Genomic DNA, 26,932 nt, shown 5'->3' on the forward strand with positions numbered 1-26,932 from the left:
CTTGAGAACCACAGGGGAAGCTACACTGAAATTCACTTTGAGTAGAGGGACTAGTAAAGCATAACTTGTATGAACTGTAATTTGATAGAAAGCTTATGAACCTGTAGATTAGGTAAATGGTTATGGAAATGGTAAATTAGGTTAGTCACAGCATTGGTTTGTAACTCAAATGAAAAAGATACTTTGTGCTGAGGGAAATCTGCACCATTTCTTATGGAATGTATTTGTGTTGGGGAAAACCTTTCGCACTCTGAAATTAAAAATGTACTTTTTGGAAATGCATTTCTTTCACTCTGGTCATACATCATGAAATTTTCCTGAAAAAAGGGAAGTAATTTGGGGGGAAAATTAAACAAAGGTGAATGGGTGTTCATCTAATGATCTACTAAAAGGTAGCTTATGTTATGGGTAACGAGTAACTTCGAGACAACCTGTTTGCTCCTCTAGGTGTTTAGTTCGTTCAAAGTGTTTGAAGCTATTTTGCAAAGGTCACAGCAGATAACTCAGTTCATTAAAAATCATTGCTGTTAGGTTGTTTTTTTTTCTGTTTTGGTTTTGGTCTTTTCTGTAGTTAACACTTCATGTATTGCTTTTCTTAATGCTTTTTTCTTCTCTCTCCCTGTGAATTTTCCCTCCTTGGCAATTCTTTAAAGTGAATCTACCCCTGCTTCACGTTCTGTGAATAGCCACACAGTAGTGACAAGAGTACCTAGTCCCACTGTAGTTAAGAGCACTGTACAACCTACCAGGTACTGGGGGGGATAAACATGCATGTTACATGGAGCACAAGATTCCTCAATAGCAGATGCATCTTTAAAGTCTTGAATGCCCTTTCAATGTGTCAAGTCAAGAATATTTAAAACATTCGTCAACTTCATTTATGTTTGCATGATAACACACTGCAGCTTTTTTTTTGTCAAGCATCTGTTTTCAGGACCTTTCTAACCACACTTACCTGTTCTAGAAACATATTCTTCTCTGTGAAATAAAGTAATTGCATGTGAGCAAACCTTTCAGAACCCTCTTTGCTTTTGTACTTTTTTTTTTTTTTTAATACAGTAATGTCATCTTGAGATGAAAATAGCGAAGCTGGGTGCTTGATTTCACAAGCAGTACATATGCTCTTTGTCTGTCTCTACATACAGTTTTTTTTAGCTTCCAGAATTAAAGGAAAGATAAGAAATTGCACCACCTATAGGTAAAGTTGCAGAATACTGTTTGCCTGCAGACACCACGACAGAATTAAAAAAGAAAATATGAAGAATACTACAAATTCCATAAATGTGGTTGAATCTAGCTATATTGTTGTAGAGACAAATGCAGTTACAGCTTTTATGAATGAATGTGGCTACCTTCAGCATTGGTCAATCAATCTTCAAAATTAATGGAGTATATATTTCAAAACTGTTTGTTCTTGAGTTACTCCAGATAAAACAAAAGTCTGAATTCTGTTCCACTTCAAATTATAAAAGGCATTACAATTTATGCTAACCTAAAACCAACACTAACTTGAAGTTTAAATCCGTCTTTAAAATGTTTTTATCATTTCTGCTACACAAATGATTTCTAATAAAATTGGATTTTATGTAAATTGCGCTGTAGGACCCATGTTTGTTCTACAGGAGGCATCTTAAATGTCTCTCCATAGCTCTGTATTCTGTGTGAAGAGATTGGTCTGAGAAGTTTCTCTTCAGTCTGGAGTTCCCCTTTTAAAAAATTCGTTGCGTCCAAATCAAATGAAATTGTAAATGAAAATTTAACTTGTTCTTAATTCTTCAGCTGTTGAATTAGAATTCGTCATGCCAATGTTGAACCACTGCATAACCACTTAGGCTGCTACATTACATTGGCTATTGAGCTTCACGTGCAGTTCTTCTGCTTCTATCAGGTTGAGATTTTAAAACTTCATGATGGCTCCTTCAAAACTCATTTCCAGTTCTCTTTCTTCAGCTTGCAGGCATCAGCACACCAAAAAATCCTAGCAAAAGAGGAGATAAGAGCAGCCAAAGAGGCAATGGGGCAAGATCAGTCGGATGAACCAGATTCTTCCACCTTAAGTTTGGCAGAAAAAATGGCTTTGTTTAACAAACTGTCTCAACCAGTATCCAGGGCCATCTCCACAAGGAGTCGAGGAGATATTAGGCACAGGAGAATGAATGCTCGTTACCAAACTCAGCCAGTCACTCTTGGGGAAGTTGAGCAGGTAAGTACAATCTCAGCTCTTCTTCATTTATTTCTTTTTATTGGAGAAAACAGCTTCAGTGTAAGATACTGTAACAGCTGGCCTTCCCTTTGCTCTGAGCTGCACGCTGCGGTCATGACATATTCACAGGAAAAAACTTGTCAGGAAGCCGTCTTCTGACATTGAGGAACAACATCCTCTAAAATGTTCAACTCCATTGGTGTGTTTTTCTTTTTTAAGTAATTCAAGAGTATATCATCGTCCTGACTGGTGCATGCTTTACCTTTCACAGTGTCTGTCTTTTCCGGTAGAATATTACGTGTCTTCTAAAAGTAAATTCCTGACCGAAGGGGTAAAACCTCTGACATATATCATTGTGCTTTAGGTGTATTTTCAGGGAATTTTGGAGCTTTGTCATGTGCAACTTTCAGACTCTTTCCTGAAAGCACTATGTATTTCCATTTTCAGTCAGGACATATTCTGTATTTTCCCCTGGGAGGGGGCATTGATTTTTATTTTTTTTTCCCTAAAAACAAGATACTCTTTAAATTCAGGAAGCCATGATCAAAATGGAATTATTTAATATGTGCAGTGGAATTGGTCTTCCTGTTCTGGAATCCTTCATATAATTGGAACTGCAAAGGAATGCCTTTTTAGTGAAGGCTGAGCATAAAATGGGCCAGCAGTGGTCTTTCAGAGCTGATGTTCACAACAGCAGAAACGTCAGTCCCTTAGTATTACAGCTTTAAAAGAAATCACTTAAACAGTGAAGCACAACTGCTATACATGTATTTCTAGGGATTTGTATCAATCTGAGTGTTAGAAGGTTCCTACCCTTCTCTTTCTGTGTGGTTCACTTATGATTATACATTTTCCATGTTATAATAATAGAATAGTGAGAAGGCAGGATTCCCCTAACCGTATTGGTGCAAAACTCTGCGGATAGATAATTGTACTTTATGCCTACTTTGCTTAGGCATGAAGTAGTAGTAAATATTTGGCAAATTTATTTTAGCAAGATTTCAACACTTCACATAGTCCTCTTTCCATTCATTTTCCACATGCCAACCACTGTCATAGCCTGGCCTCTTTAATGGTTGTGTCACTAACTTGTTTGTGGGTCAGAAAGGTGATCCACAGAAGTGGGCTGAAGCAGGTAGGGAAGAAGTCAGTGACAGTCACATTGGTTTGTCAGGCTTCTACAGAACGAACTTAGTCTTCAGGCAGGGAAATGCAGAGTAAAGACATCTTGTCATCTCTTTCTGAACCTTGCAAAAGAAATCAGAGTTGACTCTGAACCAAATTCAATGGCTGTGTGTTTTCAAAAAGCCTTTCTATAGTAAACTGTTCATTTGGAGCGTTGGGACGGTTTGAGATGCAGTTACAGTTTTTCTAGGAAGAAACAAAAGAAAGGTATCAAAATAGATAACTACAGGTTATGTTACCAAAATACATAATTGTAAATATCTTGTAATTAAAGCTGAAATCCCTTTTCTAATCTCTTCTAATTTTCTAATTCTGATAGATGCAATGGAAAAAGAATAATCTGGTAACTATTTTCTTAATCTTTCTTTGGAATCTTTGAACTAGCATAGTAGTCTTAGCTCTGCTTTTCAATTTGTTTAATGAGTGACTCTGATGTCCCTGCTTTCTGGGATTTGCATGTGCATTTTAAGTTTTCAGTTGATTTCCTCCTACTGGTGTGATTTTGTCCATTCCTTTTGCATGCTGGTTCACTAACCCTGCAGTTTAAGAAAACAACAGAAAAAGCCAAACAAAAAACCTCTTGTGATGTGTATGCAGGCATGTTTGTCAGTCTCTTTCATAGCTTTTGTCTCCTTTGAGGAAGACAAAGCCTAGTTCTAAATGTCAGAAAAGTTTTGCACCTTAACTGTCTCTAGGAAAACCTCATACAATTATTATGTTAGAAGAATAGAAAAGATAACTCTTCCACTGGAGAGGCAGGCAAAGCAAACTTGGAGTGGTTTTTTTAGTATTCTTCTTCATTTCAAATACTTTGCTCAGAGATGTACATGAGAGCCAATGTTAGTATTTGAAAAAGTCACAGACTGACAGTGCTGCGTGAAGGTGATTTATGTGGCAGAAGCATCAGGAACGCCTGTGCTGCGCAGGACAGCACGGAGCAGAGTTTCTGGCGCTGAGCTACCTCCAGAGCTGGCAGCTGCATAACCGTATCAGAGCAGAGCTGTGCCAAAGCTAATTAGCCCTGCTGAGATGCAGAGTTGATTAGCTTGGGCACATGGCATGTCACCCAGCATCTGGAACCTGAACTGATTTCTTTCCCCAGTGCTGCACAGTACCACGTCAGTATGGAACTTTTAATGGAGCTCTGGCACAATGTCATGTTGCATGCTACACATACACCTTTTCTTACTAAAGATGCTGCTGTTCACATGCAGTTGTTTCTTCCCTGGGTGGAATAATCCATCTGCAGACAAATTATGGGGGCATTGTTACTCCCCTCATCTGTTTCTAATCTACACTTACAGAATGCTATATTCATATGGAAGCACACCTCTGAAGAACTGATGTGACTAGACTCTTCAGGAATTGATGATTTCAGAGCTTTTAAGTCTTCTTTTTTTTGTTCATAGGTACAAAGTGAAAGTGAAAAAATTACTCCCCTGCCAGCTGCAGTTGCAACGTCAGTTTCAACAATGGCATCTGCCCTTTCTGCGCTGCGTGCTGGAGACCTGCACATGAAGCCAGCTGGTGATGGAAGTGTGAGTGCTACCGCTAGAGCTGATTTGAGATTCCACTCTCCAGCAGAAAAGTCAGACTCTTCAGGAAAACGCACACAGAAGTCAGAACAGTGGCAGCCCTCAATGGAAGCACTAGAAAGCAACAGAACATCAAAGAAGCATGAAGAAGAGAGAAAGAGGTTTCTAACACATGAAGGTAATGAAATTACAAAGTACAGCTCTTTGAGGAAGATACCACACATCCTGCTCCTGAAAAAACAGGAGACTACCATAAAGAGGCAACATACAGCTTCCTGAATAAGGGCAGTGTGGAACTGTTTAGTTCACAAGCAGTTTTTCAGCCTCTTGAGCAGAAGGAAATCAATACTCACATGCAAGGGAAATGGGAAGTCAAAGAAGGCCAGTCCTTTGAAGAAAAGATGGATTTTGAAAGTGTTATGAAAAACAAGACTTTGCAAAGAGGTGCAGCGTATATTTGCTTTCAGTGTAGTCTTGTTCAGCAAACAAATGTGTTTCTCTAGTTTTGAACATATTCATTTCAAGCATTATCAAGGCTGGTTATTTTTCCTCTTGTTAACACAACTTAAAGGTAGAGAAATAGCCTTCAAATCTTAAGTTTTACAACCACAGTTTTCTCTTTGTTATTAATCCATTTTTTCAGCCTTTAAAAATGGCTCAATTTTATTCAGGTTTTTTTTACTTTGAAAGAAGTGGTATTATATGTTGAAGTTAAGATTTATCCTTTCCTCTTTTGCCCCTGACTCCAAAATGCTGAACAAGCTGAACTTCCTTCTCTGGGTCAAGTGTCTGCTCTTAATTGTTGCCTTCTTGTGCATATATCATTATGTATTAACTACAGATGTACCTATACAGCGAGTAGTGGAGAATTCTGAGATAACTAGTTTTGCAAAACTGCTCTTATTTTCTCTTGAATGTGGTCATGCAATGCGGTCAGGTAATTCCCAAAGCAATTAGATTTGTTTATGCACAGCATAATTCAAATTTAATAAGTGAACTCACCCATCTTTAAATGAAGTGCTTTGGAAATAATCAGTCAATTTGATCATTGCATAAAGCCTTCTAGTCTGTTGAATTTAGAAGAATGATATATTAGTTTTCTGTTTCACTATGATGGGGTAGAGGAACACATTACCCTGTAATGGTAGAAGCACTTTTGTCTTCATCCTGTGAAGTTAACTTATTTTGAATCTGATGGTCTTTGAACAGACGTATGGAGGAAGGTATAGTTCTGCCTGTATTCCTGAAAAGCGGTGTCCATTCTATCCAGTTCACTCTCAGTGACTGCAGGGCAGATAGAGTGGGATAAAACAGAAGCAGTTGTGTTATCAGAAGGGTGTTGTGATTGTAAAATTTCAAAATGAAGATGGCTTATATTTTTTTAAAGATAACTGCAATAGTGCATTTATCTTTCATCAAGGCAGTTTTGTTTGTGGTGTAATTACTGCTTAGAAAAAAAAAAGAAACACAACACCCCCCCCCCCAAAAAAAACCCCAAACAAATAAAACAAACAAAAAAACCCTAAGAACGAACAAACAAACAAACAACAACAACAAAAAAAGCCTTCCCCAAAACCCTTCTAGAAAATAGTACCTTTATTAAGCTGTTAAATGTCCTCCTGGTATGCTACTTATGCATTAAACTGCTTCACAAATAAGTTAATTTCTTATTTAAATTTTGTGTATTTCTCTTCCCCTACTCCTTATTCCCTTCTCACTTTCATCTGTCCATTTGTTTTCCTGTTGGTGTGATGAAAGGAGCAGCAGTTTGTGCCTCAGCCATATAAAATTCAGAATTGGGTATTGAATATGTGAATTTCAGTCACAAATGGCCAGTCTAAGCAGCAGATAATATTGCTTAATTAATCTTTGTACTCTAACTCAGCCAGAAGTTTTTTCTCTGTTGGGATGGGGTGTGATTTGGATGTTAAAAAATTTGCTGCTTCAGTATTAGTAATGTAAAATATGTTTGAGAATAACACTAACTCTAATTCAGCACTTCTCTTTTCAATGGGCAGACCACGCGGAAACTACTTCTGAACTCACCAGCATGTCAGCAATGAGGACAGCTTCACAAAGTGCAGCTGTGGCATCCTGTAGACTGCAGGACCTCTCCGAACAATTAGAAGGCAAATTTTATAAGAATTCCTGTGAAATGTTTTCCATTGGAGACAACAAAGCACAGACAACTGAGGATGAGAATTCAAGCAAAACAATGTCAATTAAGGAAAGGTACTTAAATTTCACTTTAAAAAAAATCTCTATAAATACAGTTATTAGACTGGTATAAAAAGTTTTCAACCTGTTTCTGAAAAAGCTAAGCAGTGATTATTAGGCTTTATTAGATGTCGAAAACTAACAGCAGAAATATGCAGCTAATCTGCCTGACATGCTTTTAAAGCAGATGGTGGTGAATGAAAATTACCGTTCAAGTGAACATGATAATCTGATTTTGAAAGAGCCACCTGAAAAACCAATAAGTAGATCAGAAAACAAAAGTTGTAAAAATAGTTTTTCTAGTTACGTTTATACTGATATACTCAATACAATTCCCCAGGTTCTGCTTTCAATTACAACAGGTATAATGGCAATAGTTTTGAGTTGGTCTATGGGAGTAGTCTCTTTTAAATGAACCAAATACAGGGAGTCAGGGATAGACTGTGTTCTTTCCCTCTTTACTTCAGAAATACATGGTTGCCATTTTGACTACTGAGAACCTTCTGTCGGGATTTTAAAAGGGTTGGACAGGTTTACGGCAGTATTAAAAATATTCTTTCCAACCCAAGGTCATTCTGATCTGAACAAAAATGTTAAGTGTTCTGCACTTGTGCAGACAGCAGGAGTTCACAGTTAGAACTGCAATAGCTGCTGTAATACTTGTAAAAGTCATTGTAATTTAGTTATAACTTTGAGAGTATTAACTCAGATGCGAACTGTAAAATGATCTGGTAGCAGTCCAGTGAGTAAAATTGCGATTATTTGCTCTGGGTTGACAAATGGGCCTATTTTTACTTCAGTTTTCTGCAGTGATAGCAGAACCAATATATAAAATAGCTGCTTGATTAAACTTTCACTGTGTAAAGTATTCCCGCGATTCATGAAATGGGTGTGATATTAGGAACTCCAAACCTTTTTTTTTTTTTAAACATGGTTCCAAAGCATACTTATTAAATTCATGTATTTCTAGGACCTATGTAAGTCATCCTCTTTTATAGAGCATCCCCACTGCCTGTTATTCCCTGAACATAAAGACAGGGTGCAGGGGCAGCTACATCATCTGTGCAGTCTTAGTCCCCCTTCTGAAGGACGTATTTACTTGTTCAGCTTATTGTTGTTGTTTTCCCTAAAGCAGCCTTCATCACCCCTACATCCCACTTCTGTAAATATGTCAGCTGTCTGAACAGATAAGGTTTAAGACGAGTAACTTCTGGTTTATAGGTGGTAAATTATCCTGGTGAGGAAAAAGAGGTTGGAAGGAAGATCCAAGTATTAGCAGCTGTTTCGGTCCTAAATTTAATGTTTCAGTGGAGTTGATCTCTTGAGGAACTCATTTTAAAGACTGTTGGTCACACTCAAAATCTGGAATAGCTTTCGTTAGGCCTCCAAGGCTGCCCAGTCAGTCCCAAAGCTGACAAAGGAAAATACCTGCTGTCTTGTCCAGAATTTGTACATTCTGATTCTGCAAACATCTGTAAATTGCAGAGCTGGTATCAAACTGTTTTAGCCTTTCAAAATACCACAGTAGTCTACTTCTTGGCCCAGAATTAAAAAACTACAACCATTCATTTTCTTTTACTTGACTATAGCTGATGCCAAGTATTCATAAACCTCAAAGAACGTTTCTGCTAAAGATTAACTACTACACTTTGGATTTTTTTTTCTTTCCTTTTGCATTTATTAACTTCATCTTCCCATCCAGCGCATTTTTCTGGCTGTGTCAGACATTCTTTCACCTTATGGAAGAACAGCTTTTCCACAGATGTGATGATATTTGGGCAGGATGCATGCATGCTGGTCAGGATGAAAGTGATTTTCCACAAAGACTTAATTCACTGAACTAGTATTATCCTTGTGAGTGCATACTTGGCATTTTCAGAATTACCTATATTATACAAAAGAATGAAAATAATTATTTTTGAAGCAAGAAAAGACACGTATCCTCTCTTCTTCTGCAAACACATAGCTTGGAGGCTCATATCTGTGAGTAGTTTTGGCTGTGTGTTCTTTCAGGCAGCCAGGGCCAATTCACTGATGTGTTGCATATGAGTGGTGGAAACCTTTTTTAATTGCCTTGCCTTCAGGAAGAGGAATATCTTGGAGGACTTCACATAGAGCATCAGTTGCATGTACCTAGCTTTGTGCATTTATGGAGACCAAAGTCGCCAGAAGGCCACCCTGTCAGCTCCACGTTAGAAGTCACAATTACCATTTAAACATACTACCAATAACTAATTTCTGGTGGAGATCTTACCATCATTTATTCCTTCTCAGAAAGAGCCCAGCCTAAACTTAATTTTCAACCGTTTTTTATGTATGGATACCAGAGCAAGACTTACGCAGTCTAGTCCCCACTATAGTGAATTTATGAACTCTTTAACAGTTGGTTTCCTTTCTGTAATTAGTTATCTCATATTTACCTGCAGGATTTATGATTTAGCTGAAATGAACTGGTCAAGCGTAGCCAGTGGAGTACTTGTGAAAGCCAAGCCTGTGTCCAGTTTAATCTCTCTCAAGGATAACACTAGCAACTAAGATACTGAAATATTGCTGCAGAAGAAAGATGTGTCATTTTTGACATTTTTTGCCAGGACTTTTTCCAAGACCTTTCATAAAATGTTCCTTGCTTAGGCAAAACCATTGTTGAAAATTTTTATTTTTTTAAATTTCTCTTCATTATTAATCCAACATTTTGCATTAACTTGTGAAATATTTTGCTTTGAACCCATTCTGACTCCTCTGGGATGATGATCATTCTGTCTTGATGGCAGATATTCTGTCTCAGTAGCAGGTGAAAGAAGGACATGGAGCAAGCTGTCCAAGATGGGCAGATACTTAAAAAGCTTTGTTCTTTCAAGAAGAATAACACAGATTTTTTTCAGGTTGGAAAATGAACTTATGGAGGCAGAAGCAGTATGAATAGAACTGTGAAAGTGAATAATGAATGATTATTCATTATATATCAAAAATGGAAAACTAGAGATATGCACTGAAACTACTAGGCATCAAGCCTGAAACAAATCCAGGGATTATACCAAATAATTACCTTATTTTTGCAGACTTTCCAAAGAATCCATTGCTGTCTACTTTAAGCTACTGAGCTGGTGGGCTTGCTTGTGTGAACCAATTAAGTAGTGCTTACATCTTCATTCAAACAAAAAGGTTCCGAATCAGGACAGTCCAAGTTTGTTGCTGTTTCCATCATTCGAAGCAAATGCATGGCTTTAGGTTTTATACAGCAGTGAAGTTTTCAATGTTATACAGATTTCTGTAAGTGATGATTTCATTGCTCAAAAGACACAAATGTGTGTTCGCAGTCTAGGAATGAGTTGTTCTGTTACTTACACAAGTGAAGAGTGGAGGGCTAGAATCCATCGTTACAACAGAGGAGAAAACAGAGTCTCCAAAGGCACAGAGGCATTCTCAGAATTACAGATTTTCTCTTCCTGATCAACAAAGCTGTTTGGGGCAAAGGTCTAGGGCAAATACCCTGCAGGAATGTCAGGTTAAAAAAAGAAAAAGAATAAACGAGAAGGGTTTTCTGCCTTCTGCCTGCTATACTGGGCAGCCATAGACATTTTTAAAAACAAACCCATCTTAGGCCAAAGCTGACCAAAGTGCCTTGCAGCTTCAGTTATCGCAGATAATTTCTAAGCAAAGCTGACCAGAGAGAACATAACTACTGAAGATTATTCAACTGTATGGTGGCAATTCAGTCCCATCTTGGTCTCCTCCACAGTTTCACACATGCATGGATGCACTCCAGAGGATTAGTTCTGGGCTGTGAAATCTTGTATACATTCTGGAAACAATGACCATGGCCTCAACTCCTTATTGTGAGTCCTTCTCACCCTTACTCACCCCGTGCTGTGAGGTATGAAGCAACCAGGCAATGTGAAGTCTGCCAGCACTGCCTGCCTGGGCAGGAGGAGAGGAAATAACTGCTTTCTTGAATACTAACATTCTTACTGCCATTGTATTCTGTGGATTTGCTGTTTTCTGCTTTCTCAGTTTTTCTCAAATGACTGCCTCAGGACCAGTTGGCCATCCTTGAATAGGTCAGCAGCATGGTTGCACCCCCTGGGTTTTTGCAGGAAGCAGCTGCCTGATACTTGGCTTCTGGCTAGACCAGCGTTTCAAGACAAAACTTACTGTGAGGTTAACAGTAATCACATCTCTAAAAAGGAATCTCTATATCCTGTGATCAAAATAATTTAATGACTGAACCTGTTCGAAGATTAATAGGGTTAAGGGTTTTGTATAATCCTTACTGAAATGACCTGGATTAAAGAAAGTTATGTAGTAATACTTAATTCAACTAAAATAAAGTTTAGTGCAAAGAGTTGCATCAGTCCACAAGCAGGTATACATTTCATGGATTACTAAGAATGATTTCTGAGAGCTAGAAAATTAATACAAATACCAATTTCTGAGGAAGGTAAGTTGAAGATCTTGCCTGTGTAGCCCTCGTATTCCTAACTGACCTCCCCTACCCCCAAAACTAATCACCTCAGGGTTTGTGCAGATAAACAGGTTATAATTCTAGGAGAATTAATCTACATGCTGTCCCCAGCAGACCCATTTAGAGTCCCTTTGTGCAATATTCAGAGTTTGCTCAAGATTAGGAAATAGCACTTTTGAAAGATCCCACTTACCTGAGATTAATGGCAATCCACATTTCAAATGTAAGTCATCCTTTAAACAAGTTGAATTTTGCAGATAGATTTCACAGCTGTACTATAGTTAGCACCAAGTTACTAGTGCATTGGTACTACTGATTTGTGTCACAGCATAGCTTGAGCTCCGCAAGGAGATACTAGGTGATCGCTGGGAGTCTGATAGTAAACTCAGTCACTGGACTTGTAGCAAAAGCACTAACTGCAGAGTTGTCATTTGATGTGCCTGATGAGACCTAATTGGTGGGTGCCTACTGGACAGACCTCTTATTGAGTTTTAAAGAAAATATTTTTAATTTTTTTTTTTTTTTTTAATGAGTACAATAAAGACCAAAGGTAGGATTTGTCTTATTAACTTCGAACATCTAGAGCACAAGCATCCATAGCTAAGCTAGTCGCTCTCTGTGCCTTACTGAGAGACAGGAAGGAAAAAGAATAGTGATTAATCTATTTATATGTCTGCTCTAAGATGATCTGCATTGTACCTTGGTCTCCCTTTACCGTGTTGGCAATTTCCACCAACTATACAAATTAGCTGGAATGCCTGTCTGAGATCTAGATGTCTGTGTTTTGACAGATGATTCCCTTCAACATCTTCAGTAAAGGCTTGGTGTTTGTTTGTGAGCTTTGTATATGTGTATGAAACATAAATAACTATAGTTAATGTTAGAAAAATTAATTTCAAATTCTCCTTAATGCAACATTAGTGAAACAGTAAGGATGGCTTTTGAGGATAACGGGAAGTACAGTGATTAAAGACCTGTTGGTATGTTTTTTCTTCGAGGTTGGCATTGCTGAAGAAGAGTGGTGAAGAAGATTGGAAGAGCAGGCTCAGCAAAAAGCAGGAGTATGCAAAAGTGTCTGTTACTGACCGTAGCGCACAGATACAAGAAGTTGAGCAGCTGTTGAAGAAGGTAACTCTATCCTTGTTTGGAAAAAAAATCTTGCTCGAGATGCTTCAGCTTTTTGAAGATGCATCTAACTAGACAGGCATGCCTAATATTAGCTACTAGCTCCTGCTATTCCTCTTGTTGTCAGGTTTGTTTAACAAACAATTCTCCCAGCTTGAGAGCTCTTTAAATGAGAATGTCCTCACTGTCTTGGGACATATAATATTGATTACAGTGTCTTTTCATCAGCAGATTAAGAACCAGTAAGTGGACCTGTTAGGCTTCTGGAACATTTACAGGTATAATTACTTGAGCCTTTTTCCCCCCCAGTGAAATTGGCTTAAAACTTTGTTAAGGTGTTTTCTTTAATATGGGTGAGCTTGTACAAATTTCAAGTTCCTAAAGCTGTGTTTTCTCTGTGCATATACTTTTTTATGAGCAGTAATTTTGGATCCTAGAAACACTGAGGAAATGCAGGTACCAGAGCGTTCATGAGCCGTTTGCCTTTTAGTTATCTTGCATGATCTTTGGTGTTTGTAAACAGCCAAAACCATTTGGACAAAGATTTTAGTTAGTGAATAGAACAGGAAATGGTAGAAAGATGTAGCGGAAGGGGAAGTCTGCATTGTTAGCACGCTCTGGCTATGTCTATAAATGAGTAAATGATGTTGCCCAGCAGGGGTGGGTCTGTAAAGCAGAATGATTACTGATGAGGACCTGTTATCTGTGTCATACTTGCTTGTTTTGCTTCAGTGAAGCTTTCCATCAGGCTTCCATTTAGCCTGCTCCTCTGGCCTGACTGCCGTTAGCCACCGTGGCGGTACATGGGAATCCAGGAGCGTGCTTCGGGGCTTAGTTTCATCCGAAAGTCTGTGCATTCTGCAATGCGAACCAAAGCACAGAAAGTGAGGATGGCTGGGAGATTTGCTGGTTCAAACTGCAGGATTAATGTAGACTTGCTTCCCTTCCGAGCCTAGTATTTTGAAAACGACAGTGTCGGATAAAATAGGCTATTTCAAAAGTCTTTCGTTTTTGAAGGAGTTATTTTCAAAGAGGACAAGTAAAGATAAAATATGTGTTATAAGTTTTACTAGTGGGGTCAGTAATTTTGGGATTCAGTTATTTAGTTGTGAAGATGCAGCTTCTATCAATTAGTATAGGCAAATAACCAAGTCTTCTGTTCCATCAGTATATTATAAGTAAGGAGTTGTTACACAGTCTGTTATCATGGAGGAAAAATCTGTGCCTGAACATGTGACTCATCAAAGGTGGTGTATTAAGTGGACAGAGAAAGAAGCATGCTGATTTTTGCAGTTTGGTTTATGGGGTTTGTTTTCATTTTGCCCTGTGGACTTGCTCAAAAATCCAATTGCTAGTTTGAAAGATGGCCTAAAGCAAAAATAGTTTCAGTGAGGAAAGCAAAATTGTGGTCACATTTTTAACAGACTAGTCTCCCAGATGACAACTGTTGAGGTCAGATAACAAATGTGCTCCAGCTAAAGACAATGGGGTTGAGAAAAAGCTTAAAGCAGCTGCCAAGATTTAGGCAGAGACAAAACCTTTGTTCTCTCTGCTCGCTCCCCAGCACCCGTATCCTCCCTGCTGTGTTACCATACGCAGCAACTTCACTCAGCACAGCACAAGTTAGGCTTTTAAAGCAAGTAAGAGACCATGAAGTGCTTAAAAGGTACAAGCTTTGAAGTGACAATGCTAGCAGTGGGGGTTTCGGTGACACTGAGTCACCCACTCTGTTGGTTCATGTTAGCTCTTGGCTATTTAAAGCCTAAATTAAAGGATTTGCATGTCTGTCAATGGGTGAATTCTCAGATGTATAAGAAAAAATGTTAGTCTTATTAGATACACAGTTCCATGGACTGTATTGATATTTGTGATCCTGATTCATAATGTGATACAAGATAAATAATGTAACGCTTCACTAAGTTGACAACACTGCTTCCAACACACCCTGTTAGCTGCCCTTAGATGTGGAATACTATTACTGATCATTAATCAATACGATGGCTATTATCCTTTAAGGACCATGAAGCAGTGTGCCACTGAAGTCTCTATTTGTAGAAAAGCTTTGAGATTATGATGTACTTAAGAATCTTAGTGCTTTCTTATGCTGGATTGCAATAAAAGTGCAGGAATTGTATTGATTGTGTTTTGACCTAGTTAAAATACAATTTTCACACATGGCAGTCATGCATTGACAGCAAGGGTGTGTAAACTTCTGTCACGGCCTGCTGGTTCAAAATAATGCCTGAAGCTTTTCATTACAGTACGTCACTCCTGTTAATGTAGTCAGATATCTTTTTAGGCTTTCTTTTGTGCGTATGTCTCTTTTAAAAGGTTATCTAACTTGTTCTGGAGATTTGATTATCGAAGCATAGCTGTATAGAATAGAAGCTGTTAGAGTACATTTAGATTTCTAATAACAAAAGAATATTCATACTTTTAATAAAATAGTTGTACTAAATAGTGCTGTTTGATCACTTCTAGTCAAAATGCTTCTGCACAGTGAGATATTTCTCACATGTCTCTGCATGGTGAGATATTTCTCCGAATGTGTTGTTATCATTTATATGTAAGCTAAAATGTAGGAAAAAAAAAAAAACAAACCAAACCATCCCCCCCTCCCCCCCGTAAAATTAATGGAAAACCTAACAGAGCAACCTCAAATGGGAAAAAAAGGGAAGAAGAAATTAACTCAAAGAGTTGCAGATGAGAAGGGAAGATGAGATTTACTTGGAGGTTCAGCCTCTGATTTGATGATTGCAGCACACAGGTGGAAAGTTTGTTGGAAGCTGTAAGACTTCTTAAATTATGTATATGTACAGTAAAACATACTCGGGCAATTCAAAGAATAGCTCTAACATCAGGGGAACAACTGTACGCTGAGGAATGTCTAACTTGAAAAAAAAAATCCCTTTTATTTGGGAAAAATATTTTGGATTTAGTATATTTGTATTCATCATCTTAGGCTGGATGGAAGACTTCCACTTTGGGTTTTTTCATGGACAGAAAAATTAATTAATTTAAAAATCTTTCCTTAATATTAAAATAGCAAGATTTACTGGAATGAAAGTTCCTATTTTGTGGTCAGCCATTTTTAACAGAGTCCGTGATTAATGTGATTACCAGCTGCATTGCAGTCATAATGGAGCAGTGAATGGCATTGGAAATGCACTTAATTCTTACAGCAAGTTCAAATTGCAGCTCAGCACTGGTGTTAAGGGCTGGGGCTGAACACTCAATTCAGAATCACTCAGTGATGAAGTGTGTAAAAATCTTGCAGTGGGTAAGCCTATAAAAAGGGACCTTTAGGCAAAATGTTTGTCTCATGCTGTGGTAATAGTCTTATCCATTTCAAACATGGCATCCACCAAGTGCTCATATCCAGTTCTAATCAACGCTGAAACTCTAATGAGGAGGCTTTATTTTGAGCCATTCCAACAAGCTGCATTTACCCATATTCTGTGCAATGTTCCACATTTGCTTTAACCTACAGAACGGAAGAAGAATTATAGATGATAAAGCCATGTCTAATCAGCTTTGGGTAAGCCCAGCTCTGAGGCAGGGGTTATTTGTAGGCTTTGTTTAGAATGGTGAACTCACCTTTGCAGAGTGCTGAGGGCTTAGCAATTCCCTCCAGATGGCTTTTCAGTATCCCAGCTTTAGTAAGCGTTCTTTCCCTTCATCCAGAAAATTAATGGCTTGTTGTTTAGCAGGGTCTGATTAAACTTGCAGCAGAATTATTCATACTGTGGTTGACATGGTTCATCAATTTAATGGTGCTTTATGTGAAAAGTGTGTCTTCTGGCTGTGATGCTGTTACTAACTTGTTTAATTCCTGCATGGAATGGCTTTGGTAAACATACTGTTGTATTATGGCAACATTTTGATCTCTGGCTTTCTAATAAGGAAAATATTTCTAGAAGATTAAAAGATTCAGATTTACTTCATTTTAAGAAATTAGGAGATGATGAGTTATTGCCCCATCTCAATTTCTGATAGTCCAGTTCTTTTCTAATTCCTTTGCTTTGCTTCTGTCCTTGTCATAGGAACCTGTATATGCTTCTACTTACTCTCCCGTTATACCCGCTCTCCATAAATTTCATCCTTTTCTACCTATTAATCAGGTGAGCAAATTCTGCAAAATGTAAATGCTCAACAATTTCAAGTAAGCACATTTTGACAGGTGGTTTTGGGTTTTATTGTGGTTTGGTTTTGTTTGTTTGTTTTTACATAGGAAATTAATAATCCTCTTAACTGATTAGCCAGCTCAGTAAATGCTGCTTTAAAGAAACACAGTATTATGCTACTGTGCTGTGTACTCTTCTTCAATATACATTTTGCTAGTGTTTCTTTTATGGTTGCTTTTCTGAACATTCTCTGTTAGACTGTATAGATGAGAAAGTGAATGAGGGAGGCATTATTGCATTTGTTATAACACTGAAAACTTTCAAGTTGTTAAAAAGGGTGTATAAAAGGAGCAATATGTAACTGCATAGCATTTGTTTTAGAATAAAATGCTGTGAACCCTGACTTCTCTGTAAGTAATGCACATATACAATGTAAGACATAAAATCATCTAGTTTATTGACTGTAAAAAGACAAGCTGCTTTTGTTCAGAGGTGATTTTCCTGTAGTCCTTTTCCCTAGTCCCTGTCTAAAGGATTTTTGCCTTGGCACATCCTGCTTCTATTCTCTGACTGTCCCATCTTCCTGCTTCTCTCTCTCTTCCTTTAAGGTCTGTAGTACTAGTTTGAAAGAATCGAGCTCTCTGATTTCTGATGAACGTCATCCTTGGAGATGGAAGGTGAAACGCTGTATAAACTTTCTATTTCATTATTGGAGGGAGGAGTAAGACAGAAAAATACATTCAGATCTAAGATGCACATTCCCAAAGCACCTTGTGGCAACAGAGTTAACTTTGTGTTTCTGTGGGAATAGAGTTCTGTGGTTTCAGTAAATGTTGAAGAAGCTTCATGTGAAGTACTAAAAATCATGTCCATACCGCTGCAACTCTATCATAAACCCTTTGTGAAACTTACTTACGAAGAATTCTTAGATAATGAGAAATATGAACTTCCTTCAGCTAGAGCTACATAACAAGGTTGTCTTCAAGCAGAAGTAGAATACTGGATCTGAGCAAACGGTCCCTGTTTCACATGATCAGAGGTAAAAAAAAAGCAAAGGCAGGAGCAGGCAAAGAAAGAAGTTGAATTAGAACACAAGAAAACAAGGAGAGTTCACTGGAAAGTCCCTGTAGATCTATGCAAATAAATTCTGCTTTATTACACCTCCTTGTCCCTTGCCTCCCCTCTCATATCTGTTTCTAGTACTACAAGGACTCCCCTGGGTTCTTCATTCCCACATAAAATACAGTGGGAAGCATTCTCACCAGCATGCGTAATGGCAGTGAATCCAAGGGGCAGATACTCACTGCTAGAACGAGCGTGATGGTTATGGCAGACGCTACTGGATCGACATTAATGTTTTTGACTACTGATACTTACCATCTCCACATTCACTTTCATAGCTGGTTTTGAGGATTATCTTTGAATTTTTTTGAATAAAAAATTAATTTTGGGGCTAGTAATTGAAATGTGTTGGTGTTACCTCTTCTCCGCAAGCTGTGGATTTAATATAGCTTTATTACTATTTACTTCAGAAAACCTATTCATTTTGTTGTGACATAGTTCAAAACTCCAGAAGGTAAATATATAATCTAACTTAATAATGTAGTATCCCTCCAATAGTGAGAGGACATCCTTCATTGGGGTGTTCATCCCATCTGTTATAAAAGGAGAACACCCAAAAAGTGTTTCTCTTTCCATTGACCATGGTGAGCTACATCCTGCCCTCTTAGAAAGCTTCTAAGCATAGAAAATATATACACACACACACACACACATATATATATATATGCCATTCTAGCATAGTGGAAGGGTGCATACAGATTTGTTTGTTTGTTTTTCTGGAACAATTCTTTTGTTGTTTGTACCAAACAGGAGTTGAGTTTGTTCTGTTTTGCTCAAACCACTTTTGAAGAGAAAATCATGTATTTGCATGAGTTTTTTCCTTATAACAAGACCCACATAAAGTTGCAGAAGAAAACAATGCAGGAGCTTTTCCATACTTGTACAACTGTGGATAATTCTTGTGCTTTTTTTGTCTTAGGAGCCTAAACTAGAGGAGGTACTTGTATTAAAAAGCATATAGATCCTTTATGGATTTTTCTTTAATTTATACCATTGTTTTTAAATAGATCCTCCTTTTTGAAAAATACATTTTTTTATGCTTTTTCTTGGTTTGAACTCCCCCAGGTAGCGGCAGTCTTGATCTTCAATGTTGAAAGCCATGAATTCTCTTATGTCTTGCATTAAAAAACAGAACCCCAAAAAACCAAACCATCATGCTAACGGACCACTCTCAGTTGTGTTCTTGTGAGCTAAATGGGGACAGAGCTTGGATTGGAAAAGTGTGGGGTATGCAATGGAGCACTGCCTTGATGTGGGCCCTTCTGTAGCATGAACTGGTGCTGCAGGAGCGATGGAGTGGCTGTGCATAACCCCCAGAAACACATTCCAGTGCTAGAAAAGACCAAGATCATCATCCAACCTAGTCAAGCATTGGGAGAAAAGTAATCCCTGTTTCTAGCTTTTCTTGCATTGAGTCTGTAGCTGCTTCTCAGACTTAAAACACATCTCTTAGAAGAATATAGTCTTTATTCTAAACTGTCAAATACAGAAAATTCTCTGCAATATTAAGTAATTTTTCATGTGTAATTACCGTTGCTGGGTAAAACTGAACTTTTAACCCTCTCTGGTAAAAATAAATACTCGCTTAATATAAGGTAAATTTTTTCAAATCTTGAAGAAATATTTTATCCCTTTCCTGAAACCTTTCAAAATTTTCAGCATCCTGCATTAGAAATGTAGAAGCTAGAAATGGATAAGCTATTGCAGTACAGAAAATCTGTTCAGAACAACTGTTCCATGGGAAATCTCCTCTTTTTCTGTCTTCCTAATTGGCTGGTTTTCACTCGTTTCCCTTTTCAAGTAACATTTTTCTTAGAAGCCTTGTTTACCAGATTTTTCTGATAACTTTTTTTTTTCTTTACCCATCTATGTGATTATTTCTTCCTTATCGTCAACATTCTTCTGTATGTTGTCATCCTGAGGATCTTCTCAGCAGAGCTGTGTCTTTTTTTTCCACGTGCATGAAAATGTTTTGCTCAAAGTTGGGATGAATCTGATCACTGCATGTTTCTTTTCTCTCTAGAAATGTTTTTTCAGTCAGTTAACTAGTTTGCAGCCTGTAAGCTGCACAAATACTTTTATATTGCTCAAAAAAAACCTCAATGTCATCTGTGATAAAGTCAAATATATTAAAGAAATCAGGTAACTGTTAACATATTTAATCATCCTTGATCTCATCAAACTTACCGTTTTGATTAAACCTGTTTTCCATAATGCCATGTGGAATGGCATTAATTATGCGCCTGTGCTTGGATTTTTTATTGATTGTCTTACAGCCGTCTTCCCATGAGTGACTGGAACCAACACACAGCTTGTGTGACCTGTACCTGTATGCCTTAGTTCTACTTGTTCTAAATATTGTCCCCATCTGAGCTTTTAGCAGTCCTACACATTTTCCCATTTTCAAAGCCTTTTTTTTTTTCAAAAGCAATGCTTGTGTTTGGGGCATTTCCTTTTCCAGATAGTTCATGTTGTTGGATCCCAGTTAGTCTGATCCTCTTTCTGTTTAATTTCCTTTTAGGAATTTATCCTTTGTCTGAAACAAGAGATATCAGTGAACACATGGATGTATTTTTCATGGAAAATTTAGGATATTTCATTGAATGTAACAGCCTTTTTGTTTAATGGAAAAATAGCGTTGGAGCTGTTGTCTTCTTAAGCTTTTATTTATTCCTGGTACACTACAATAATTCTTGTTTTGTCTTTTTCTTGAGGTTTTTAGCTCTCCTTATCAAAATATCATAGTTACAAATTACCTTAAAATTACCTTAATATTTTTTTTTTAGTTGGAAATAAAATTTGCATTTAAAAGCTTCTCAAGTTTTACCTTTCTTGCCATATTTTCTTCCAACCAGAATGTTCTTTGACCAACTCATTCCTCCATAAATGCTGTTAATTGGTGATTGTGAAGGCTTTCTAAACAACTCCCAATTGCCAAGTGAATTTGTTCAGAAATTTCTTTTGACAATGGCATTGGCATATGTTAGTTTTCCAGCTTTAGAGAATTATTATTTCTTTTAAGCATCACATATACTTTTGGTTTTCACCAGGACTATTAGAGCAAATTAAACGGGTTAGGGATTGCTTGGTGTCTATTCAACTTATCTTTTTTTTTTTTTAGTTAATTTGTTTATTAATAGAGGAAGGTAGGAGTCCTCATGCATTAGGAAATCTTGCATTAGGTAGAGATCTAATATGGAATTGCTCCAGTCTGATTCATTTTTTTTAGGAACTCCATGGATTATATACCCAATGGAGCAGCTTGAAATCTTCCATTTAAAAAAAAAAAAGAAGTTTGTTTCTGCCCTTAGACAACTCCTTAACTCTCTTTTGTCCTTTGACAAGGCTTGAGAATTACTCATGATTTTTCTTACCGTTTACATGTGCAGTGATTAACACGAATGCATTCGAGGTCTGTGTCATCAGAATTTCCAGTAGGCTTCAGACTCTGAATCTTCCAAGTATTTGCTGGAAACTAAATTCAAAGTTAAGCCCCCTGTTACTTAAAAAAAAATATAAATAACACACATGAAATAATCCATATGACTCTACTTCATCCGGCCTCTCCCTCACTTCCCCTCGTATTGTAATCAAAGTCAGCATCCTCACTAAGTATTTAGTTTGTGTATGAAATTTCACTTGTGGTTTCATTAGTTATATATTAATTTCCTACCAAGAACTCCTTTAGTATGTTGCTGTGGTTTTTGTTTGTGGGGGTTGTGTGTGTGTGTATGTTTGTGGTGTGTGGTGGGGTTCTGTCACCGTTTTTTGTTGTTGTTTTGTTGGTTTGGTTTGGTTTTGTGGTTTTTTGGTTGTTGGTTGGGTTTTTGTTTGGTTATATTTAGTTGTTGTTTTCCTACCAGCTCTTCATCCCACAGGTGCCTGTGCTTTGGATGTTGGAATTGGTGGAGACTGGGGGAGGTGAACACAAATTACTTCCAGTGTTTTTACGTAAAGTATTCAGATACTTTTGCAAAAGAGGAAGCAATATCAAATAGACTTGCATCTTGTTATTTCTACTGAACATTTCAGAGTTCCAGGGAAAAATCTGAGGTTTTTATCTCGATTATCATGACTTGCACTCATAGTGTCTGGCTGCCCAGCCATGTTTCCTAATAAATTGGAAGCAAGCATTACTGCAGAAGACCGCAGAGGTTCCCAGAACCGGGGCAAGCAGTGAAGGGTTCTCGTGTCCTAGTCCTTGTTCAAGCCGTTTCTTGGCTTGTCTTTGCTCTTCTGGCTGGTGGGTAGGGTTCCTGGTAAATGTGGAAAGCTACGACATCTCTATTTTGGTGTGTCCTCTGCAGTCACAAGAGTTTTTATATAAAGTAACTGATTTATTTAGTCTCTTGCATTTTAAGAAAATAAATAAACAAGAATATCTGGATTTATATCTCTTCCTTCCATTTTAAAATGGAGCATAGAGTTTATGTTAGCGAGATTTTAGGTCCTTTTTTATTTCCCCTCTGTGGTTGTATGAGCTAGGGCTGTGATAAAGCTTTAGATTTTCATGCGTTGTTTTCAGTTCTAGCAGCTAGGTTGTGAAGAAAAATGCCAAAGGGCACACTACTTGGAAGTAATTCTAGAGTTTACAGTCCCATGCACTAAAAATACTTTTATACTTGATTTCTATGCAGTATAATCCCTGAAATGTTGCTACTTTTTAAGATAAGTGCATTGAAGCTGTATTTTTTGGCCTTAGGTACAGCGGAGCACATAAATTCAGTTTCTTTCCTGTTTAATGTGCCATCATCAATCCTTTGTGTTAGGAGGGCACTAAAATACTTAGTGCTCCTACCTGCTTCTAATCACTCAAGCTGTTGGCTGCTACCCTCTAAAGCAAGCAAGGAAAGCTGAGGGTGACCTCAAAAAAAAAAAAGGAGGGGTGGTCACAGTCATTGGAAAAATACTCAGTAGAGCAAGCTGACATAGGAACTACAGTGAGCTGGCTCTGGAGAGATAAGGCTGCTAACTGCTTGTAGAATTGAGTTACTGTGAGAAAGTAATTCGGAAGTCACAAGCTGAAGTTACATTTCTTCATTATTATTCCCTGTGCCACCCGCAGATTTGCACCCTTGAAAACATCTGCTGAAAGTCAGTTTAGTAATCTCACTAGTGTAGCAAGTCATGCTTCAGAAGAACAAGGTCTGGAAAATTATATCATTTGTGGAGTAAATTGTTTGCTTTGCTCAGAGGGATGCCATTTACCTGGGCTGGTAGTTTGAGTAAAAGGTCAAAGAGCATAGACCAAAACCTTATCTTCACAGTGTAATGGGGCAGCAAGACAATGAAGCTTGTCTGGGTCACTAAACTGTTTCTGTGACTTTCCTTTTGTTCTCCTGTTCTCTTCCTTCTCGAGCTAGCAGTTGAAATGTTCAGCTAGTCCTTTGCTATATCCTGGTCAGTTTATCTGTTTTTAAAAAATCTCTTTCTCTTTTCCCCCAAAAAAAGCAGAGAATGGCAGATAACCAGGAGAGTCAGATGACCATTGAAGAAAGGAAACACCTAATTACAGCTCGAGAAGAAGCCTGGAAGTCCAAGGGTAAAGGAGCAGCCAATGACTCCACGCAGTTCACTGTAGCTGGCCGAATGGTAAAAAAAGGTCAGTGATTAAATGATCCTAATATAAATAAGCCACTGCTTATCTGTCTAGTCAAAATAAAGTCAAGCTAAAGCTATGCAGAAACAGTATCCATGTTTAGCAAGAGGAGACTTTATCTTCAGCTGAGTATCTAGCTTCTTGTGACCATTGGTATTGGTCCATTTTGTTCTGCACAGTTGCACTGCCAGCCAGTTATTACTGGATTCAGTCTGGCTGGTGGTACTCCCTTGAACAGTTCATTTCATTTTTACGTCTTATATGACCCACAGGACACAGCTGGATTATTCTTTCTTATTTATTCCTCCTTTGAAAACCCAGGTGCACTGTCCAGAGAAAAGTTGTGAAATTTAATTGTTACTATTGCTCGCACTTCCCCCACTCCTAGGATCACTGTGAATATTTAGCAAACACATGTTATTTTTATGGATGCTGTTTTGGACAACAACTTGAAGTGTTGTGTTTGGCTGAAGAAATCACTGAACAGATTTCTGCATAGAACCAGGGAGTAGAAATGACAAGGGAGCAATCTTCACATTTTTGAGATCTCTTGAACTGAGTCACTGTTTCCAGATGCAGTCATTCTTCCAATGTGGACAGGAGTCTCCGAAGCCTGTAGAAATATTAATGCCTGTAGAATGGTAGAAATACAGCTGTTCATGCAGTGCACCTGGCAAGATGACAGCTTTGGGAAGAAGGCACCTAAACTGATCTCTTGTGGTTAATGAATACTAAATTTTCTTTTGTTACAAGAATTTGGTTATTAAACACAACAATAACGAACCTCGAGTTAAATTACAACACCAAAAAAAAAAAAAAGCAAACAACACTGTAGGGTGAGGGCAGTGTTGCAACAGGGAGTAATCTACTTGCAATTCAAGCCACATTCTGTTGGCAGATAAACAGAGGTATGGTATTAGGAATTACATCTGTTAATAACATATTTTAGCTGTTGCTTACATTGTTTTTCTGCTAGAAACACTAGTGGCCGGTGTTTAAAGACTAACATATTCTGGAGGGTCACCAAAAAAGTGTTTAGTTGTCCACACTGCTTTTTGGGATTTTTGGTTTTTTGCTGAGTAGATTGGTCTTTGAAAAGGAATGGAAGGTGATAGCATTTGCTCTTCTTCATGGGGAAAGAAAAAAACCTTGAAAGGATCTCTTTAGGTGCTATGATCATTCCTTTGGAGAAGCAAGGTAATTCAGTGACAGTGGCATCAATAAATGTAACCCAAGTGGGATTTTATTAGGATGTGTGCTATTTTTATTGCCTAAAAGAATAAATTATCGTGATGAGTTTTTAATTTAAGAGATCAGGTTTTTAATTTAAGAGATGATGAGAAAGCAATGCAAAATTAAATCTTTGTTATATATATGTGCACAGATGCTGTATCTTAATTGCTTCTCGTGGCTGAAAATTTTTCAGTCCTAATTGGAAGGTGATCCTTTACTAACTTCTGAAGCAATGTAGTCTTGTGGATTAACTCCTGGAAGAGTTGCTTAATAGCTGTATCATCTCGGATACATCTCAATGAAGGCTTTACTGGTTGACTTAAAACCTACTGGAATTTCGAGTCTGTTGGGCAACAGGGAAAAAATAGTTTGTGGAAAAGCTACTCAATTGTATTCTAAATCTGTCTTCATGTTTGACAATTATGACTTGCTCAGATTGCAGTAAAGGTAGTAGAAATGTGGTTAGTATACATTCTCCTAGTACAATATCAGCTTAATCTTATCAAAACAACTAAAGGCTTAAACTTACGTGGCTTTCCAGTAAGCTGTGGCTAAATGGAAAACAGATATTGGAGGAAAGTTTAAATGTCAGTTTCCCCATTTACTGAAACTCTAGGCAACAAGAGGTAATAGGTGCAAATCATTATTTCAAAATGCTTTTCTACCTAGTAAATCACACGAAACCCATAGAGTTCTATTTCTCTTACTGGAGTAACCTAGATTCACATGAAAGGAACTAAACAAAAATCACCTTATTCTATCTGCTGAGTCCAGAATGAATTGATTTATGTTAGTTACTAAAAACAAGGGAGGAGACTACAACAAAAGGAGGGAGTAGTGCTTGATACTGTAGGGACTCTGACTTCCATTTCTACTTCCATTTCCACTAGTTCTTAAAAATGCAACAGGACCCAAGAATTACAGCTTAATCCAGGGACAGCATTCTCAGGTCAGATGCCTCCTGCTATGTGTATTAATAGAGAGGGGTTTAAATTTAAAAAGGGAGATGAGGGAGTGGCGATGGTGGTGGAAGTGCCAAGCAAGATCTTGGTAGTGTCCCTTCAGAAGAGTTGCATGTTTTTAAAATGTGGCTTGTGGTAGAACTGGAATCCAAAATTTAGACCAAGCAAACATCCGCTAACTTGAAAACAAGCAAAATGACTGTATTCAAGAGAAAGCGTGTATCTTGTGTCAACTTGCTTACAGACACTTGGAAACAGAGCTTTGCTCTTGTGAATGGGGTGGTTTCTGAGGCTGCTGTTGATTTAAGGAGCAGGCAGGGCAGCACACTCTGCCATTCCTAATACAGCAATTGTGGAGGTTGGTGAAGTATGAGGGACTGTAGGAAGTAGCCAGACTCATCTGCTTTCCCTAAATGATTTCCCCGTCATCACTGGTGGAAATACAGGCTGAGACAGGACTGCATTTCCTTTGTTCTCTGTTCTGACACAGGCCTGGCTTCTCCAAGTGCGCTAACGCCAGTAGCATCCCCTTTCAGTAACCGGCAGAAGTCTACCACTCCGGTGACGAAGCCCTTGGAAGGTAAGGAATAAAAATGGCCAAAACATGTTCAGGCTTTTTTTTTTTTCACTTCCTTTCAATTAACAAGTTTTACTTCCTGGTTTTCTTAGAAATTGAAGCCAGGCCTGATATGCAATTGGAATCAGATATGAAACTTGACAAGTTGGAGTCATTCTTGGGAAGGCTGAATAACAAAGGTTGGTAGATTTATCAAAGGTGCCAGTGTATCTGCACTTCAATTTCTGTAAATTGCTTAAAGTACCTCTTAGTTAAAATATCTGGTAACAGAAACTGAATATTTCTGTGTTGAAACTGCACTTACTGATCACGCAGTTTATTTTTGTGATTCAGTCTTTGCTAAATTTCAACAAAAAAGCTTTTTGCTATTGTATTACTAATGCACAATAAAATAAATCACAAACGCTAAAATAACATTCTTCTTTCTATAAGCACTATGTACACGTTCTTCTTGTGAGCAAAGTGTCTCAAAAGCACACATCCAGTCTCTGAACCATATTGCCATATGCAGTGAAAAAGCTTAAATTTAGTTTAATCTTGTTAAAATCAAGATAGGACACTAAGGTGCTTCCAAGCACAATTCATTCA

At 37.8% G+C, this 26,932-nt stretch overlaps 1 protein-coding gene across 23 annotated transcripts in view; it reads left to right on the forward strand.

Annotated features, from left to right (window-relative positions):
- SVIL (supervillin) overlaps nt 1–26,932 on the forward strand; it is a 141,332-nt gene that overhangs the window by 93,040 nt on the left and 21,360 nt on the right. For 11 of the 23 annotated variants that reach the window (XM_071805274.1, XM_065831883.2, XM_071805276.1 and 8 more), the window contains 11 exons: nt 654–749; nt 1,951–2,203; nt 3,708–3,731; nt 4,798–5,101; nt 6,942–7,155; nt 12,601–12,730; nt 16,771–16,848; nt 17,460–17,528; nt 23,425–23,575; nt 26,258–26,347; nt 26,437–26,523. In XM_071805274.1, the coding sequence (XP_071661375.1) occupies nt 654–749; nt 1,951–2,203; nt 3,708–3,731; nt 4,798–5,101; nt 6,942–7,155; nt 12,601–12,730; nt 16,771–16,848; nt 17,460–17,528; nt 23,425–23,575; nt 26,258–26,347; nt 26,437–26,523 (1,496 nt within the window). The remainder of the gene's footprint in view (nt 1–653; nt 750–1,950; nt 2,204–3,707; nt 3,732–4,797; nt 5,102–6,941; nt 7,156–12,600; nt 12,731–16,770; nt 16,849–17,459; nt 17,529–23,424; nt 23,576–26,257; nt 26,348–26,436; nt 26,524–26,932) is intronic. The other 12 variants (XM_065831880.2, XM_065831886.2, XM_065831881.2 and 9 more) reach the window with 9 other exon arrangements.

Source organism: Patagioenas fasciata, chromosome 2, assembly GCF_037038585.1.
Source record: "Patagioenas fasciata isolate bPatFas1 chromosome 2, bPatFas1.hap1, whole genome shotgun sequence".
Taxonomy (NCBI): Eukaryota; Metazoa; Chordata; class Aves; order Columbiformes; family Columbidae; genus Patagioenas; species Patagioenas fasciata.